This window comes from Dipodomys ordii, unplaced genomic scaffold (assembly GCF_000151885.1).
Source record: "Dipodomys ordii isolate 6190 unplaced genomic scaffold, Dord_2.0 Scaffold40, whole genome shotgun sequence".
Classification (NCBI taxonomy): domain Eukaryota; kingdom Metazoa; phylum Chordata; class Mammalia; order Rodentia; family Heteromyidae; genus Dipodomys; species Dipodomys ordii.
Genome location: NW_012267256.1, coordinates 21667 through 40973, shown reverse-complemented (window position 1 = coordinate 40973; position 19307 = coordinate 21667). Strand labels below are relative to the sequence as shown.

At 41.4% G+C, this 19307-nt stretch overlaps 1 protein-coding gene across 3 annotated transcripts in view; it reads right to left on the bottom strand.

Annotated features, from left to right (window-relative positions):
• Aaed1 (AhpC/TSA antioxidant enzyme domain containing 1) overlaps positions 1–19307 on the bottom strand; it is a 36632-nt gene that overhangs the window by 16451 nt on the left and 874 nt on the right. Inside the window, exons 2-6 of one of the 3 annotated variants that reach the window (XM_013018420.1) lie at positions 18647–18715; positions 16572–16625; positions 16063–16168; positions 11376–11507; positions 9247–9695 (exon numbers count right to left, since the gene is read on the bottom strand). In XM_013018420.1, the coding sequence (XP_012873874.1) occupies positions 9568–9695; positions 11376–11507; positions 16063–16168; positions 16572–16625; positions 18647–18715 (489 nt within the window). In that variant the 3' untranslated portion in view covers positions 9247–9567. Of the gene's footprint in view, positions 1–9246; positions 9696–11375; positions 11508–16062; positions 16169–16571; positions 16626–18646; positions 18716–19307 lie in introns of those variants that run through there. The other 2 variants (XM_013018421.1, XM_013018423.1) reach the window with 2 other exon arrangements.

Here is a 19307-nt window from a genome sequence, read left to right as displayed (position 1 = left end):
AGATCTGATTATCAAGGTTCAAAGCAAGCCCAGGTAAGAAAGTCTGTGTTGCCAATTAGCCACCAAGAAACCTAAGTGGGGCTGTCGCTCAAGGTGATAGCATGCTTAGCCTTGAACATAAAAGCTCAGAGACAGTGCCCAGACCCTGAGTTCAAGCCCCATGACTAAAAATAGCATGTCAGTCACTATCATTTTAGTTTGCAAGTTCTGTGTGTGTGTGTGTGTGTGTGTGTGTGTGTGTGTGCTGGTCCTGATGTTTGAACACCTGGGCACTGACCCTGAGCTTTTGTGCTCAAGGCTACCACTCCTACCACTTAAACCACAGTTCCATTTCCAGCTTACAGGTAGAAGACATAGAGTCTCAGAGACTATCTTGTCCCAGCTGGCTTCAAAATGCAATTCTCATATCTCAGCCTCCCGAATAGGTAGGATTACAGGTGTGAGCCACCAGTGCCTGCTGCAAGCTCTTAATGACCAGTAAGGTCATACATATTTTCATGTGCTTGTAAGCCATTTATTAGTAGTGTTTATAATGTTGTACAGTTCTGAGGTTATAGTGTGACATTTCAATAAACATAAAATGTGCGATAATTAGTTCCTGAGTAGCTAGAATGACAGGCATAAATGACTTCCTTGACTCATTTTAATATCTCTTTTCTCTCTCTTCTCTCCCTTCTCCCTCTTTTCCTCTCTTCTCTGCCTGCCAGTACTGGAGTCTGAAAGGGCCTAACAGTCTCACTCAGCTTTTTACTCACAGCTGTAATGCATGTACCACTTGAGCCATGCCTCCACTTTTGGCTAGTAAAATGGAGGTAATAGTCTCCAGTACTTTTCTGCCCAGGCTGCTTTCAAACCTCAATTCTCAGATCTCAGTTTCTCAGTAGCTAGGATTATAGGCATGAGACACCAGTGCCCAGCCATCTTAATCTTTTGAAGAATTTTTAGTCGTTTTCCTATCATGAATTGTAACTGAGCGCAAGAGCTTCTGGTTCTATAGGTTCTTCTAGAGAATGAGCAAGTCTTCTTTTATGGTTTTGGGAACCCCTGAGCCTGCAGACGGTGTGAAGTTAAGGAGGTCTCATCCTTTTGCAGAGGTTGTAACTTTTCCCATTTAGGCTACGATGTTGTCTTTTTATAAAAACTAATGTATTATCTAGGCCTCCAGGTGCACACAGGCTCATGGAGGATTGCAAATTCCAGCCAGCCTGAGCTACAGAGCAGCATCCTGTTTCACAAAACTAATTCGCAGGAATTCTGGTGCATTTTTTGTTGTTAATCTTTGTTGTACACATTGCATATCTGCGTGTGTGTGTGTGTGTGTGTGTGTGTGCGCGCGCGTGTGCACGCGTGTGTGCGTGTGCTCCTGCCAGTCCTGGGGTTTGAACTCAGGCCGTCCCTGAGCTTTTATGCACAAGGCTAGCATTCTACCACTTGAGCCACAGCTCTACTTCCAGCTCTTTGTTGGGCAAAAGTCTCACAGACTTTCCTGCCCAGGCTGGCTTTGAACTGCTGTCCTCAGAACTCAACTTCCTGAATAGCTAGGATTACCAGTGTGAGCCACCAGCATCTGGTTCCATTTTTCTCTTTTAGTGGTTATAAGGACACAGAAGTATTTTGTTTCTCTAGACCTGTGAAAAAAATACTTGAAAATATTTTTCATATTTATTGGTAAAGTTCAGACTACTTTAAATCTCTGATATGCTGCAGTTCCATCCCTAGTCAATTCCTTATTTATATCTTACCCTGTTCTTCTTTCTTTCAGTTTTGCCACAAGTTTATCTACTTTATTACCAAATTTTGGCATATCAAAACAATCACTTTGTTTGAACCTTCCATTTATCAATTGCCGGTTTTCCTCTACCTTTTCTTTTCTTTCTTCCAGAGCTGAGGTCTGAACTCATTTGCCAAGCAAATGCCTTTTCGCTGAGCTAAGTCCCCAATCCCTGTTATTTTGCTTTTATATGAGCTTATTTTTTTGTTTTTTTTAAACATCCTTAACGTCGAATGTACAATCCATTCATTTTCAGCCTTCTTCTCCCTTCCTTCTTTCCTTTTTCCCATCCTTCCTCTTTGCCAGAACCAGAGAATGAACTCAGGGCTACTTACTTGCTTGGCTTGTCCTATAGTACTTGAGCCACACCCCCAGTAGTATTTGCTAGTTCTTTTGGAGATGGAGTTTGCTAGTTACTTTGTTAGTTCTTTTGGGGATGGAGTCTTGCTACTTTTCTGCTCTGGTTGACTTCAGTTAAACTGTCTGGATTTCAGTGTATAGAATAGCTAGAATTACAGCATGAGACACCAGCAAGTGGCTTCTTTTCAAAACCTAGCAATTAGAACTGTAAATGTACGTTACTGTTTGGGGCTCATTTGTGATACTGGAGTTTGAATTTACCACTTGAGCCAAGCTTCCCACCCCATAATACTATTTTTGAAGTATTCCACAAATATTGTCATTATCAATTAGTTCTAACCTCTAGTACCCCATAAGTTTATTTTTATTTATTTATTTTTTTTGTCAGTGGTGGAGCTTGAACTCTGGGCTGGGCACTGTCCCTCAGCTCTTCAGCTCAAGGCCAGCGCTCTACCGCTTGAGTCACAGGGCCACTTCCGGTTTTCTAGTGGTTTATTGGAGATAAGAGTCTCACAGACTTTTCTTCCTGGGCTGGCTTTGAACCGCGATCTTCAGGTCTCAGCCTCCTGAGTAGCTAGGATTACAGGTGTGAGCCACCGGCGCCCAGCTAATTATATATTTTGTTGAATATAATAATTGTATGTATTTATGGAGAATACTGTGACAGTTTGATGCATGAATACAATGTGTAATGACCACATTGGTATTGTTTATTACTTTACAAATGGGTACGGGCTGGATGTAGGACAGTGGTAGAACAATTATGTACCATGTACAAAGTCTTGGCTTCCATCCCAACATCTTAAAATAAAACAAAAAACTACTTGTATGGGTATGAGGAAGCTAGGTGTGGTAGGGTAGTACACGTCTGTAATCCCAGCACTTGGTAGGCAGAAATGTAGGAGGAATGGTAGTTCAAGGTAGCCTGAGCTATACAGTAAGACCTTGTCATCTCAAACCAAACAATGGGGAAGGAGCTCAACGATTAAGTGCCTAGAATGTGCAAAGTCTGGATTTGACCCCCATCTCTACAGGAAGGGAGGGAGGGAGGGAGGGAGGGAAGGAGGGAGGGAGAGAGAAAAGAAAAAGGGGGAGGGAGGGAGGTAAGGCTATAAGGATTTTATTTTCTGAGTGTGGTATCATTTTTTTTTCTGTTAGGTATTTCTAATAGCAGTTCCCTTGCAAAGAACATAGTCTGTAAAAACCTGAGTTTGATTTGTGTTGAGACTTAATGGGTAATATATTGTAAATACTGTTAGTTTCTGTTAATGTTTCATGTATGTTTGAGAAGAATGAGTGTTTCCAAATTACACTTGCCCTTTCAACCAATTTTATTAATTCAATGGTTCAAAGATTCTTTCCCTTAATGACTGTTTTATTTGCTTTATCTGTCAATGAAGGTGAGTGATAAAGGAACAGATAATTTATGGTCCCTGCCAGTATATTTGAAAATATAAATGGGCACATAAATGATTAAAATCATTTAATTTCTAGAACTATTTGACTGGTAATTTTTACCATGTTAAATGACTTATAAATCACTCAATTTATAGGCTAATTAAAAAAACTAAAATTCTTGGGGTTGGGAGCATAGCTCAATAATAGAGCATATGCATTGCATGCGCAAAATAAAAATTTAAAATTTTAGCCAGGTACTGGTGGCTCATGCCTATCTTGCATAGCTTACTCAGAAGGCTAAGATCTGAGGATGGTGGTTCAAAACCAGCCTGGAGCAGGAAACTCTGTGAGACTTTTATCTTCAATTAGCCACAAGAAAACCAGAAGTGGCGCTGTGGCTCAAAGTGGTTGAGTACTAGCCTTGAGCAAAAGAGCTCAGTGTCCAGGCCCTGAGTTCAACCCTATGAGTGACAAAATAAAATGAAATAAAAATTTAAAGTCTTTATATTATTGGAGATCAGTTTAACACAATTATGATTAGCACATACTTAATTCTTTAGTCTACTTCTTAGCTGAATCTGTTCTGATGTTAATGTCATGGCATTTTTCTAAATGCTGCTTTTAAATATAAAAATTTGTTATTTTAATTTAATTTAATTTTTTGCCAGTCATGGGGCTTGAATTCTGGGCCTGGGGCCCTGTCTCTGAGCTCTTCAGCTCAAGGGGAGCACTCTACCACTTGAGCCACAGCTCCACTGCTGGTTGTCTGGTAGTTAATTGGAGATAAGAGTCTCACACACATTCCTGCCAGGGCTGGCTTTAAACCATGATCCTCAGATCTTAGCCGCCTGAGTAGCTAGGATGACAGGCATGAGCCACAACACCCAGCTTTATTTTTGTTTTTAAATAAAGCAATAATCTCTAAAATTGCCTTTTACCATTAAGTGACTTGAAATTGTTGACCTCTGTATTTGACTTTTCCCTGGAGAGCAAATTTCAAATTGAGAAGGTTTTGTCTCTGCAGGTAACTGAAGTGCTCGCAGGCAAATCAGAACAAATTTTGCCAAATTGAGGCTCTCTTCAAATTCTTTTTCCCCCATATTAAAAGCATAACTATTTCAGCCCTAACATTTTCAGATAGTATCATTTGCTCTATTCAGAATACTTTTCTTCAACCATAATTTTTACAAAATGACATGTGTCAAATAAATTCTCCATTTATACAATTCTGAATGTTTTATCCAGTTCTGATGCTGCAAAATTACAGGCCATTTTCTGTTGTTGTTGTTGTTGTTTTTCTTCTCCATTTAGTCCCTGTCTAAAGCAGAGATCACATTAATGCCCTCGAACACAGGAGCTCCATCTAGACGTTCCTCATGTAACATTAAATCTTGTGTTCTATTTGAGCTTTCAGTGATTTGTTTTGTATTGGCTTCTTCTGGTTGGTTTTGGAGAGCTCAATTTCAATGTCTTCCTATTTGTAAGGTTGTTTCAATCATATAATTTGCTAAAAGCTTCAAAGGTTTGTTTTTGGGATACTAGTCACTCATTCAAGGCTTTGAACTCAGTAAATTAAAAAAAAAAACAAAACTAAACATAGGACCCAGTTATTAAAAACAAGAATACCACTGAAGTTAACTATGGTTGAAAAAAAAAGAATACCACTGAGGTTAACTCCAGTTGATTTATAGAGGAACTCTTTGGTATCTTAAGTGTTTTATTGTTGTATTTTTGGAAGTGGTTCCCCCCACCCCCTCGCCACTTGCTACAGTACTAGAGCTTGAACTCAAGGCTCTTAGCTTTTTCACTCAAGACTAGTGCTCTTCCTCTTGAACCACAGACCTAGCACCCAGCTCTCTTCTGTCCCTTTCCTCCTCCCTCTCTCCTCCTCCCCTCCTCTCCCTGCCTTTCTTTTCTGTTTTTGTGTAGCCCAGGCTGCTCTCCAACTTGTGGGTTCAAGTGACAGGCACACCTCATAAATGCTAATGTCTGCTCCAGGATAGAAAACCTTAAGTGCATACTGCTACGCTTACCCTTTTTGTTTTTTGTTTTGTTTTTGGTTACTCCACATTAAAACAATTTAGTAGCTGGGCATTGGTGGCTTACATGTGCAACCCTAACTACTCATGAGGAGATCAGAGGATCACACTTCAAAGCCAGCTCTTCAGGCTCTTATTTCCAATTGACCACCAAAAAACCAGAAGAGGAACTGTGGCTCAAGTGGTAGAGCGCTAGCCAGAGCAAAGAAATCTCAGGGGCAGCACCCAGGCCCTGAGTTCAAGCCCTGGGACCAGCGCACACCTACCAAAAAAAAAAAAAAGGCAACTTGTAGAAAATTACAGCAAGTCATTTGTCATCATAATAGCCAGAAATCACAAAGAGCTAATGAGAATGGGTAGAAATGAGAGACAATGTGATGAGGAGTAAATTACAGCTGCTGTGGAAAGCATCAGGGCAGTTCCGCAAAACATCCAACCTGAGTGGTCATGGAGGTGGGGGGGGGGGAGGGGAAAGGAGTCCTACTTTGGGATATGGACACAGAATAACCTGCATGCTGTGAACAGGTCCTGTGTGACTAGTGTTTACAGCAGCCTCATTCACAGCAAGGGATGGGAGTAACCAGGTATGTAATGATGGACAGAGAAAGAAAATGAGACATACATTATTTTGCCTTGAAAAGGAAGGAAATCTAATCTCATGCTACCTGGATAAATCTTAGGGGACATTATGCTAAGAGAAATAAGCCAATCAGAAAAGGGCAAATATCTTCGGATTTCATTTATACAAAATAGTCATGTGTATAGAAACAGGACATGGTCCAGGACTGTGGGAAGAAGGAGTAGGGGTTTGCCTAATGGTACAGTGTCATTATGAGATTAAGTAGATTTCTGGAAGTAGATGCTGATGATGGTTGTGCACAATGTGAATGTATTTAATGCTACTCAACTGTACACTAGTGGTAAAAAGCCAAATTTTATGTTGTATTTATATCCAAGTACATTTCTGCTCCATAGGTTTGAGTGTGAACATTATTTTTCTCATTCAAATCTGCATTCGTCACTATAACTATAAACCATATTCTCTTCTGTGTTGAGTTTTTAAGCTGAATTTAGAACAGTCACGACATCAGACAGAAATGAAGTTCCAAAGGTTTGGCTCTGACTTGGTAAACTGGATAAAAACAATGCAAAGTGTGAATGGTACTGATAATAACATCAATTGGCCGGGCGCTGGTGGCTCACACCAGTAGCCCTAGCTATTAAGGAGGCTGAGATCTGAGGATTGTGGTTCAAAGCCAGCCCAGGCAGAAAACTCCCTGAGACACTATCTCCAATATGTTACCAAAAATGCTGGAAATGGAACTGTGGCTCAAATGGTAGAGCACTAGCCTTAAGCAAAAGCATCTCAGGGACAGCACCTAGGTCTTGAGTTCAAGCCCCAAGACTGGTAAACAAACAAACAAACAACCCTTTTCCCCCAGAAATTCCACAGTCAATGTGTTTAAAGCACTAGTATCCTGTTTGGCAAATAATTAGCACCATATGTTAGACTTAGACTTTCTTTTTTCATTACTAAGGATGCACCTAGGGTCCCAAACATGCTAGCCAAGCACTCTATAATATCATATACTCTATCATACTTTTTATCCAGTATTTAAAAATAAATTGGCTTGTATTAGTTATGTTGGGGGGTTCTTACATTCCACTCAATGTAATCCTTTACCCAGCAATTTTATATATACTACAGGTTTTCAAAAACTGAAATTTAGTACATGAGTGGCCTTGGAAGTAATAGTTCATAGCACATGCATCTTTTCATGTTTCTCAGGCTGGTCTGGAACTTAGGTTCAAGTGATCCTCCTGTCTCAGCCTTCTGAGTAGCTGGGACCAGGGACAAATGCCACTATACCCAGCTAATAATGTTATGTTAAATATATTCCTGTGAGCCAGGCATGGCGGTGTATACATGTGCTCCAGCATTTACAATGCTGGGCATGGTAGCAAATACCTGTCATCTCAGCCAAGAGGGAGGCCTAAATAGAAGATCAGGCCCAGGCCAACCTGGAAAAAACATGATACCTACTTGAAAAGTAAATAGAGCAAAAGTGATAGAGCACCTCCCTAGCCGCGAGTTCAGTACTGCAAAAAAAAAAAAAAAAAAGCACAGTCTAGTTTGAAAAATTTCAATTTTATTGATTTAAAACATGACTGTCCATGTAACAAATATAAAAATGCCATCAAATATTTAAAATAATTAGATATTTTGTGACTTTACATGCTTCATGTAAAAATATTATGGATTCAAAGCAGTATTATAGTTGCTGCTGATTACCAATATTGATTTTGTATTTTCATCAGAATTTCTGGGATATTTCCAAGCAAACATAGCAAGATGACAGAAATATAAAACATGACAATAGTTCTCTAAATAAGAGTAATTTGGGGTGAGAACAAGCAGTTGTCTAGAAATGCACAAGCAAGCCACAGTGCACACTTAAGTTACATGGTTCTGAAAACTTAAACAATTCTTAAAATGTGCTTTCAAAATTAGTACTTCTGTTTCAGGTGCTAGTTGCTCATGCTTCCAATCTGAGCTGCTCAGGCTGAGATATGAGGACTTAAGTTCAAAACCAGACCAGGCAGAAAACTCTGTGAGACGTCCAAACCACGACTGAACACATGGAGAGCATGAAGCCACATTCAAGCCCTTAGTACTAGTACTGGCAGCACCACTCACCCACACAAGAAAAATGCTCTGTGTATGTATCAGAATGCAGTACTAGTGATCTAGTGATAGAACCCAGAGTCTTGTGCATGCTATAATTCCCTGTTGCAGATGTTTAAAACAACCTATATTTCAAGTACAGTCAGGGCTGGAGCTGTATTTATCTCAGTGGTACAGAATATGTTTAGCATCTGTGAAACTCCCCAGGTTCCAGAGTTGGGTTTGACCTCCAGCTCTGAATTAAACCAAACACAGTAACAACCACAAAAACTAAACCAATTATTTCTCACTGTAACTACCTTCATTCCACCTAAAAGAACTAGTAAAGTAGCCGGCTGGTGTGGGGCACAGGTGCTCTGGATGGTGTCTATGTGGGAGTTTTCATTTATTTCTTCTAAGTGAAGTAGTTAGGATGGAGATGTGGTGCCCGTGTACTGTACACATCTGTGGAGGAGAGGTCTTACACAGGTAGGTTCTTCTATAAAGTTCAAAGACTTTTTCCTCACCAAAAAGTAATTAGTCATGTAAACTAGAGAACAGCTGAAAAATACAGAAGAGAGGAAAAGAAAGCAAAAGTCACCACACTCTTGCCACATAGACCTACCACTGGCAATACGATGGTGTATTTATTGCCTATCTTTTCTTTAAGCATACAAAAATATAATTATGTACATACAAAAAAGTGGTTATACTGTTAACAGCAACATTGTTAATGGCTTTTTGCACTGAATAAAAAATATATTTTTTTCTAGCCCTTATATGTTTTAATTGCTGAAAACATTTTATTAAAAGAATATGCTATCATTATAGCAGTAGTGTTTATATATTCTATCATTTTTTTAAATTGGTCGTGGGGCTTGAACTCTGGGCCTGGGTGCTGTCCCTGTGCTCTTCAGCTCAAAGCGAGTGCTCTACCACTTGAGCCATAGCCCCATTTCCGGTTTTCTAGTAGTTTATTGGAGACAAGAGTCTCACAGACTTTCCTGCCCAGGCTGGCTTTGAACCACGATCCTCAGATTTCAGTCTCCTGAAGTAGCTGGGATTACAGGCATGAGCCACCGACGCCCAACTACATTCTATAATTTTGACATTGTCTTTTGTACATTTATATTCACTTTGCATAAAACTGTGGAAGCTATAAAATTGAAAATTTATTGACAACTGATACTGTCTGCATGCAGTTTACTTGGTACTGATCTTGTGATGTTTTCCTAACCATTCAAAGGCTAGAGAACCAGCATGGTAGACACTGCATGAGGATGTTAAGGTCACATTTTAAGTGCCCATTTGTAAGCTGCAGATTTCCATATGAATTACACGTTGATGACTGAAGGTCTGCTTGTGAAGTTCACCTGCTGAACCCCTACAAGCTGTAAAACAGAGTTTATAGGTTTGTGATCCAACCTATTCTTATCACGATGTATAAAATGGATGTTGTTACCTAGAAGAGAATAAGATTAAAATGCTGAGGTTGCATATTAAGTATTATTCATTAGATTTATTGCTTATTGGAATGAAAGAAGCTTTTCAAATTTTAATTGGTCCAAAGGGACCAATATCATCTTCACTAGTGTCACAATAATTTTAAATTATGGCAATAAAGCATGACAAGAATAGAGCTACATAAGTTATTTAATGCATTATGAGCTCTAATGGGAAAGATTCTTGAATTGTAACAGTGTGTTAGTCTTATTAAAAACAGTTGAATAAAATGTGCTGTCAAACGAGCAACATATTTTAAAGCAAACAATTTTAAAGAGGAAGAAGAACCAAGAAAACCTAGTTTACAACACAGTGAAGTCTTTTTGGCACTGTGATACAAGGTATTTGCCAAACTCTCCACACTGAGCCTTGTGCAGCCAAAGACTCTCAAGTGACTCAACCCAGTCCTGGTAATTCTTACTGGATTGCTGTCACTGGCTTTGATTTGTGGTCTGACACGGTATGAATTTCCTAGTTTGTTAGGATGAAGAAAGTGCTAGATGATTCTCCCTTATTCAAAAATGAAGAAAGCACTTGATGATTCTCCCTTATTCAAAAGTGCCCACCTTCACTGAGCGATTGACGTATATGTTTTTTGTGCTGAGTATAGAATCCATGGCTGCTGGCATGCTGAGCCTGTGCTCTCCTAAGAAGCAAGAGCCCTTAACCTCCACTGAGCTTTGTAAAGGAGTGCAGTAAGTGTGATAGTCACATACCCATCACCAACTCACAGCTGGCTTTTCCTATCCCAAACTCCTGCACTCAGTACAAGAATGATGAGCCCTCACTAGACATCAAAAAATGAACCTCTGGAGAAAAAAAGGGCACTATGAAAACAGGCCCCTACTAGGTGTCAAGCTGCCCTTTTCTAACTTGTTATTTTTTGGTGCTGGTCTTGGGGCTGGAAGTCAGGGCCTGGGTACTGTCCCTGAGCTCCTTTTGTTCAAGGCTAGTGCACTGCCACTTGAGCCACAGCTCCACTTCCAGCCTTTTTGGTAGTCTCACAGACTTTCCTGCCTGGGATGGCTTCTACCTCAGCCTCCTGTCTAGCTAAAATTAGCAAGGTGCCCATTTTTATACAATATCTATGTTATGAAGAATGTGGGTGGTCTTTGGACTTGTAAAAGAAACCAGAAGTTTTAGATTTTTATTTTATTTTATTTTTTTTGCCAGTCGTGGACCTGAACTCTGGGCCTAGGCGCTGTCTCTCAGCTCTTCAGCTCAAGACAAGCACTCTACCACTTGAGCCACAGCACCACTTCGGCTTTTTTTTTTTTTCTGCTTATGTGGTACTAAGGAATCGAACCCAGGGCCTCATGCATGCAAGGCAAGCACTCTACCCCTGAGCCACCTTCCCAGCCCAGAAGTTTTAGATTTTTAAATTTTATTTTTATTTTGGTTTTCGTCTTGGGGCTTGAACTCAGTTCCTAGGTCCTGTCCCTGAGGTTTTTATGCTTATAGCTCACGCTCTACCACTTTGGGCCACAGTGCTATCTCTGGCTTTTTGATAGTTACAACTGGAAGGTAAGAGTCTCATAGACTTTACTGCCTGGGCTAGTTCTCAACTATGACCCTCAGATCTCAGCCTACTGAGTAGTGTGAGCCACAGATACCCAGCTGGATTTTGATGCTCACTCACCTGGACCTAAAATGAGAGTTCCACCTTGCTGAGTAGGGTCTCCTTGGAAATCAAAAAGAGGGCTATTCACTGCTCGCCACAGGCTCCGAAGACTTCCCCAGAGCAGGTTTGACTTTATGTGAGGGCTCTGTCCTAAAATATGGAAAACTGCCATTAGATATTATTTTATAGTATACAAAATATTAAGATGATATTAATACGTCTAATCTTAATCTAATATTGGGATTATTGTGCTGTAATTCCAGTACTCAGGAGGCTGAGGCAGGAAGACCAGGAGTTCTAGGTCTACCTGAGCTACTTTCACAACTTAGTTGTCTCAAAAATACCAAAAAATAAATTTAAAAAATGGTATTAAGCTAGAGCTCCCATAAGCAATTCTCCATGCTCTTTCTACATCCTAAGAGCCTTGGGTTGGCAAGAACAGAGGCACATGGTAGAAGAGGCCTGGATCCTTGAACTACTACTTGGAGGTGTGGCACTTCAACAGATACACCATCTGGAAATGTATATGAAAACATATCCGTATCTACCATGTTATACTACCTGAGACTTTGGGGTTCTGCTGTAACAGCAGCTACTTTGGCTACCTCCCCATGTTTCCCTCACCTACTTCTGTTTTCTACTCTGTTCTCAATTTACTGGTCCTTCATTTCTATTCCTTTTGAACAGAGAATCAGTTTTTCACCTTTTTGTTTTGTCTTGTTTTTGTTGGCTGTGGGGCTTGAACTCAGGGCCTGGGTGTTGTCCCTGAGCTCATTTGCTCAAGGCTAGTACTATACCACTTTGAGCTGCTGGTTTTCTGGTGGTTAATTGGAGATAAAGAGTCTCATGGGGATTTTTCTGCCTGCACTGGCTTTGAACTGGGATCCTCAGATCTTGGCCTCCTCAGTAGCTAGGATTACAGATGTAAGGCACAGATGCCCAGCTCCACTTTTTTTGTGTGTGTGCCTGTGCTAGGGTTTGAACTCAGGGTCTGGGCACTCAACCACTTGAACTACAAACAGCTCCACTTCTGGCTTATTAGTTACTTAATTGGAGATGAGTCTCCTGACTTTCCTCACTGGGCTGGCTTTGAACGATGATCCTCAGATCTCAGCCTCCTGAGTTGCCAGGATTACAGGTGTGAGCCACTGGTGCCTTGCTCTCCATTACTTTTTTTTTTTTTTTTTTGTCCTGGGGCTTGAACTCAGGCTCTGGACACTATCCCTCAGCTTCTTTTGCTCAAGTGGTAGGCTAGTACTCTACCACTTGAGCCACAGTTCCACTTCCGGCCTTTTCTGTGTATATGGTATTGAAAAATCCAACCCATGGTTTCATGCATGCTAGGCGAACACTCTACCACTAAGCCACATTCCCAGCCCCTCTCCACTACTCTTGTAACTTTTTCCCCCCATTCTTGCCTTGTCTGTGCCTTTTAATTCGATGACTATGTAGAAAAAACAAACTTAGACCCAAACTCAGTTTTTCCTATTGCACACTTGTAATATACAACACTTCTGACTTTAGATGTATAAGAGTTATTCTTCACATTGGCACAGTAACACCAGCTGAGTGTCCTTTAATTCAGTGCCATTATGACATCACCTACCTGATGATAACATCAGATTCCACAGATGAGGGTTTGGTCCTCAAGACTGCCCCCCACCCCAATTCAGATGACAGTCATAAAACCCTGAGTGTTTATTGTAACTGTGTTTGTAGCTAAAATCCTGTGTTTGTGGTTAAACAACCCCCTCTTTGGGTTCCATTAATCTGCTTAAGTGACTTACAGAATTCCAAGAAACATTTATATTTACCAGTTTGTTATACAGAAAATTAAAAAAGCTACAGATGACTAGGCAGGTATAGGGGAGGGCAAAGAGCCTTCATGCTCTCTGGGTATGCTGCCCTCCAATCATTCCTCTATGTTCTGCTCTCTGAAAGACCCTGCCCTTCTGGGTTTTTATAAATACTTCACTGTGTAAGCATGAACAATCATGTGGAAATGTGACTGGATAAAGAAGGCTGAAGCTGATACTTGGTAAGTGGAGAAACAAACCCTGCAAGGCTCATCTGCTCAGATGCCTTTGGCCTGTGGGGCTGCCCCTCCTGGGTCCTGGCAGGCAGGACTCCTGAGATGTGGGTCTTACGATCTGCTATCAAATAAGCAGGTCAGAGAATTTTTTCATGGCCAGAAGGCCAGGGGAAAGATTATGTTTTTAGTTTCCATGTCCTGCCTTGGAGAAGTGAAGCTCAGTTTCTATAGTCTGCCCTTTGGAGGTAGTTATGAGGTGGGAACTATAGATAAAAAGCAAAATAAGCCAGGTGCTGGTGGCTCTCATCTATAATCCTACCTACTCAGGAGGCTGAGATCTGGAGGATGAAATGTCAAAGCCTCTCTAGGCAGAAAAGTCCGATATATTATCATCTCTAACTCACTGACACAAAGCTGGACTATTGGTGTGTCTCAAGTGGTAAGAGTACCAGCTGGGTGAAAAAGCTGAGGAGAAGCATGAGGCCCGAGTACTGGCACAGAAAATAAAAAATCCTCTTTTCTAAAGAGTCACATTCTTCCATGCTGCCTTGTCCACGGCATTCTTCTACACCTTCACCAGCGAACTCCTTTCAAACTGACCCAACTGGAGTAAACTTACCATCATTCCTGATCTGCCAGCCCCCTCCATCACTAGCCACAAGCCCTTATAGAAAAGCCTCTGAAAGATAGAGGCCATGTCTTTTATCAGTCTTTCCAAAATATCCAAGATAGTGGGTGTCACAGACAAGACCTCAATACTATTTCTTTTTCTTTCTTTCTTTTTTTTTGTCAGTTGTGGGGCTTAAACTCTGGGGCTGGGCGCTGTCCCTCAGCTCTTCAGCTCAAGGCAAGCGCTCTACCACTTGAGCCACAGCACCACTTCCAGTTTTCTGGTGGTTTATTGAAGATAAGAGTCTCACAGACTTCTTGCCCAGGCTGGCTTTGAACCATGACTCTCAGATCTCAGCCTCTTTAGTAGCTAGATGACAGGCGTGAGCCACCAGCACCTGGCAAGACCACAATAATATTTTTTGAGAATCATTCATCTGAGTTTGAACTCTCTTATTTGGCATTTCAGACACCAAGTGATTCCCAAACAAAACAGCCATAAACAACATACATAAACTAAAGCTCTATCAATCACAAGAAAGTGTAAGAAGGACAAGAAATGTGGACAATATTAAGATGAATGAAGTTCCTCAGCTACACAATACATAGTCAAGTACAGGGGGAAACTATTTCTTCCACCTGCTTGAAGAGCACCTAACTAAAAGCGTTTCTGGGTTGTGTTTCAAATGATTAAGTAGGAGTTCTTTAGTTAAAGGACAAAGTATCAAAAGGCACAGTGATGAGGTATGAAAATATGAATCATGTGTGTTTGTGTTTATGTGTGTGTGTTTTCAAGCCCCAGGGTCTTGAACTCAAGAGTTGGGTTATGGTCCCTCAGTTTCTTTTGCTCAAGGGAAACACTCTACCACTCGAGTCACAGTTCTATATAAAGAGTCTCACTGACTTCTATCCATGCTGGCTTCAAACCGTGATCCTCAGATAGCCTCCTCAGTAGCGAGGCATGAGCCACCCACCTTGAGCTTAATATTATTATTATAATTTTTGTCTGTCATGGGCCTTGAACTCAGGCCCTAGGCACTATCCCTAAGCTCTTTTGCTCAAGGCTAGCACTCTACCATTTTAAGCCACGGAACCATGTCCAGTATTTTGATGATTAGTTAGTGGTAAGAGTTTCAGGGGGACTTTTCTGCCTGAGCTGGCTTGAAACTATGATCCTCAGATCTCAGCTTCCTGAGTAGCTAGGGTTTACAGGTGTGAGCTGCTGACGCCTGGCATTACTTTTACTTTTACTCAAATAATTATACGATTGGGAACACGACTCGAGTAGAATAGCACCTGTTGTGCTGCATAAAGCCTCAAGTTCAAACTTCGGTATCACAAAAATACAATAGTTATAGAAAGCATGAAGGCTAGGGGTGTGGCTCACTGGGAGAATGTTTGCTGCCTAGCATATGTGAGGCTCTTAAAAAAACGGTCAATTTTCACACTTCCATCCTAAATTAATGCTGCAGTATCTTTAAAAAAGCTTTTCATTAATTATACACATACAGACTACAAACTTTTACGTTTACAACATTTTGTTTTCATAAAATGGAATCACCCTAAAAAACAATGCTTTGCAACTTGCTTTTTTCCCATTCAATAGTATTCAATTTCTCATGTCATTTGCAGTGGCTTGGAAATATCCCAAGAAGGTGCTTGAGTTGAAGGCTTAGACCCTATGTACTGATGGAACCTCCAGGAGGAAGGGCTTTAGAGTGCATTTGAAGGAAACATTGGGGCGTTGGCCCGTCTTTTCACCTCTTGACTCTCAAGAGGTGAAAAACCCTTCTCCTCCACATGCTCACTATACCTCGCCACAGACTCAAAACCAATAAAGCCAACTGACCATGGGCTGAACCCTCGAGCCAAAATAAACCTTTTCTCCTCATTAAGTCTCAGATGTTCTGTCACAGAATAGGAAAGGGACTAACATATCATTATACCTAGTGGCATATCTGAATCAATTATTAGACCTTAATAACATAGTCTGATTTATAAATCTTCTACTTACACGCAAACATGTAAGAAGAAAACAACACTAGCTTCTTTTATCTGTCTTACCTGAGGAGGCAATTTCTTCCCCTCTTTTCATTCCCAATCTCTTATATATTTCTCTCTCAGGATCAACATAGATTTCATGAGAATATCCAGTCAGTTTGCAGAAAGGCTGAAGAGAGTTGGAAATGTTATGAGTAAAGTAATGCTAATCAAAAAGTAGTAATGAACAATCTAGCTTTACCCACCCAATGGTTCAAATAATGCAATTTTTTTTTTTTGGTCGGGCGTGGGGCTTGAACTCTGGGCCTGGGCGCTGTCCCTCAGCTCTTCAGCTCAAGGCAAGCACTCTACCACTTGAGCTACAGTGCCACTTCCGGTTTTCTGGTGGTTTATTGGAGATAGGAGTCTCACAGTCTCTCCTGCCCAGGCTGGCTTTGAACCGTGATCCTCAGATCTCAGCCTCCCGAGTAGCTAGGATTACAGGCGTGAGCCACCAGCGCCCAGCAAATAATGCAATTTTTATATTTGAAACAGATTCAACCTATTTTCTCATCAAATTGCAAGATACTTACCTCAATATGATGGTAGGATGCTTGTCCAATCACTATAAGGGTGACATTTGCTTCCTTTAGGAGAAAAAGAGAATGTACATATTACTTCTCCTAATCCAGCTGTTTTTGTTTCATTCTAATGTCACACATAGGTTTCCAGAAGAATGAAAAAAAACAGTAAAAGTATATGATTCAAAGCATATAGAGAAATGTTTGCTTACACAGAAATTTTTGCTAAAATGTTTACTTCACAGAAAGGATCCCAATACTTAAACATTGAGACCTAAACCTGTAAAACAATTAGAAGAAAACAGGGAAACAGCTTGATGATACTGGCTTTGGCGATGATTTCTTGGATATAATCCCTAAAACACAGGCAACAAAACCATAAACAGACAAGCAAGATTACATCAAATTAGAAAACTTGTGTACACAAAGGAAATGAGAGTGAAAAAGACATCTCATAGATTAGGGGAAAATAGTATGCAAACTATTAGTCTGTAAAGAGATTAAAAATTTAAAAAACAATTAGAACAATTTTGAATGAAAGTCTAAAAATGGACAAAGCCAGGTACAATAAGACAAATACTGCATAATCGTACTATATATGGAATCAAACTTTCATAAGTGAGAGAACAGTGGTTGGGGGTGGGGGGAGGGAAAAGGGGAAATGAGATGGGGGAAAGGGGATAGGAGATGTTGCTCCAAGGATAAAAAAAGTTTTAGTTTGAAGAGTTTTAGAAATCTGCCAACAGCATGGTGATATAAGTAATACTGAATATTTTCAATTGCTAAAAAATAGATATATGAAGTAGTAGCTTAATATTATAATTCTATAATGTTAAAATATATCAAAACATTATCCCATAAACAAAAACACAAAATGGACATTCAGAAAAAAATTTTTTTCTTCAAGCCAGGTATAGTGGTACATACCTGTAATTTGAGCAGGAGGACCTCAAAACCAAGGCCAGTTTAGGCTACATAATGAGATCCCCTCTCAAAATTTCTTTCTCCAAAAGCTAGTCAATAATTTACTACACTTGTCCTAAAGATATACATAAGAAGAAAAACTACAAAAGTGGGGCTGGGTGACAGTGGCCCAGGCCTATAATACTATCTTCAGACAGCTGAGATCTGAGGACTCAATTTGAAGCCAGCCAGAGCAGGAAAGTCTTGAGACTCTTATTTCTAACAAGCAAAAAATTCAGAAGTAGAGTTATGGCTCAAGTAGTAGAACCCTAGCCTTAAGCAAAAATGCAAATGCCCAGGGACAATCCCCATGCTCTGAGTTCAAGTAGCAGTACACACATACACACACACACACACACACACACACACACACACACACACACGTCCCACAAAAGTAGGGTTAATCAATTTTATTTTTTCACATCCCAATTGATGATGGAAACATTAAGTTTTACAAAGGCTGCCCAATGTATTCACTTGAAACCTTGCTGAGGTTGAACAAAGCTATCTTTGCTAGAAGAAAAACACTTAGGGACAGAATCTACTGCAAGATATATTTAAGACCGATGACTACTTTCTAATAATAAAAAACTATTTGGAGTCACCTGCCCTAAAGACTCAGGTCTGTAATCTTATTTACTCTGGAGTCTCAGAAGTGAAGACCATGCTTTGAAGTAAACCTAGCAGGGAAAGTCCATGAAACCCTAAAAAGGAAAAAAACCACCAACAAAGCCAGAAGTGGACGGGTGACTCAAGTAGTAGAGTGCTGGCCTTCAGCAAAAAAGCTAAGGGACAGTGCCCAGGCCCTGATGCAAGCCTCAGTACCTGCACAAAACAAAAACAAAAAAATGGAGAGTAACATAAAATAAAAGGAAGTTTTGGGTGTTTGTTTCGTGGCATTGCACAAATTTGCAAACAGGCAGTATGAATTACTATAGTACTTTCACAACAGATGGCAACCAGCATTAGGGCAGGAATGGGTTGCTGACCTGTGTATCAGGTCTGGGGTGTGTGTGCCAGCCCCAGTGCACCTCACCGCTCTGGGCCCACAGATGACCAGCGACCTTCATGAGGCTGCCTAGGAACAGATCACCGCCTCTCCCCCCCACCCTCAGAGAACTTACCTGTAAGAAGCTCCTGGGGATTTTGGCCAGGTCTTCCACATACTCTTTGCAGATGTAACACAGGAAATGCTGAAACCCAACAAGGGCAAAGGGCAAGTGAGCCAGATTCCACCCTCCCCAAGCTGAGCAACACCCAAAGGACCCGACAATGAGGTGCCAGGGAGCGACAGCGACAGAAGGGTGATGTCAGTGCAGAAGTGAGGTGGGGGGTGACGTCAGTGCAGAAGTGAGGTGGGGGGTGACGTCAGTGCAGAAGTGAGGTGGGGGGTGACGTCAGTGCAGAAGTGAGGTGGGGGTGACGTCAGTGCAGAAGTGAGGTGGGGGGTGACGTCAGTGCAGAAGTGAGGTGAAGGGTGACGTCAGTGCAGAAGCACTGTCTGGTGGCGGCCCCTTTGTCACAGCAGTGATAACTGATAGAAAGCAGGCCTCGGGCCTCGCAGCCAGGCCACCGCTGGGCCACGCTCCCCCCACCCCGGCTGCGGGGACCCCGCTATCCCCGCACTCCTGCTCCCCCCCACGGCCCCGGGCAATCCGGGCACTCCGCCCCCCACGGCCCCCGGCAATCCGGGCACTCCCGCTCCCACGGCCCCCCGGCATCCGGGGCACCCGCGCTCCCCACGGCCCCCGGCAATCCGGGCACTCCCGCTCCCCACGGCCCCCC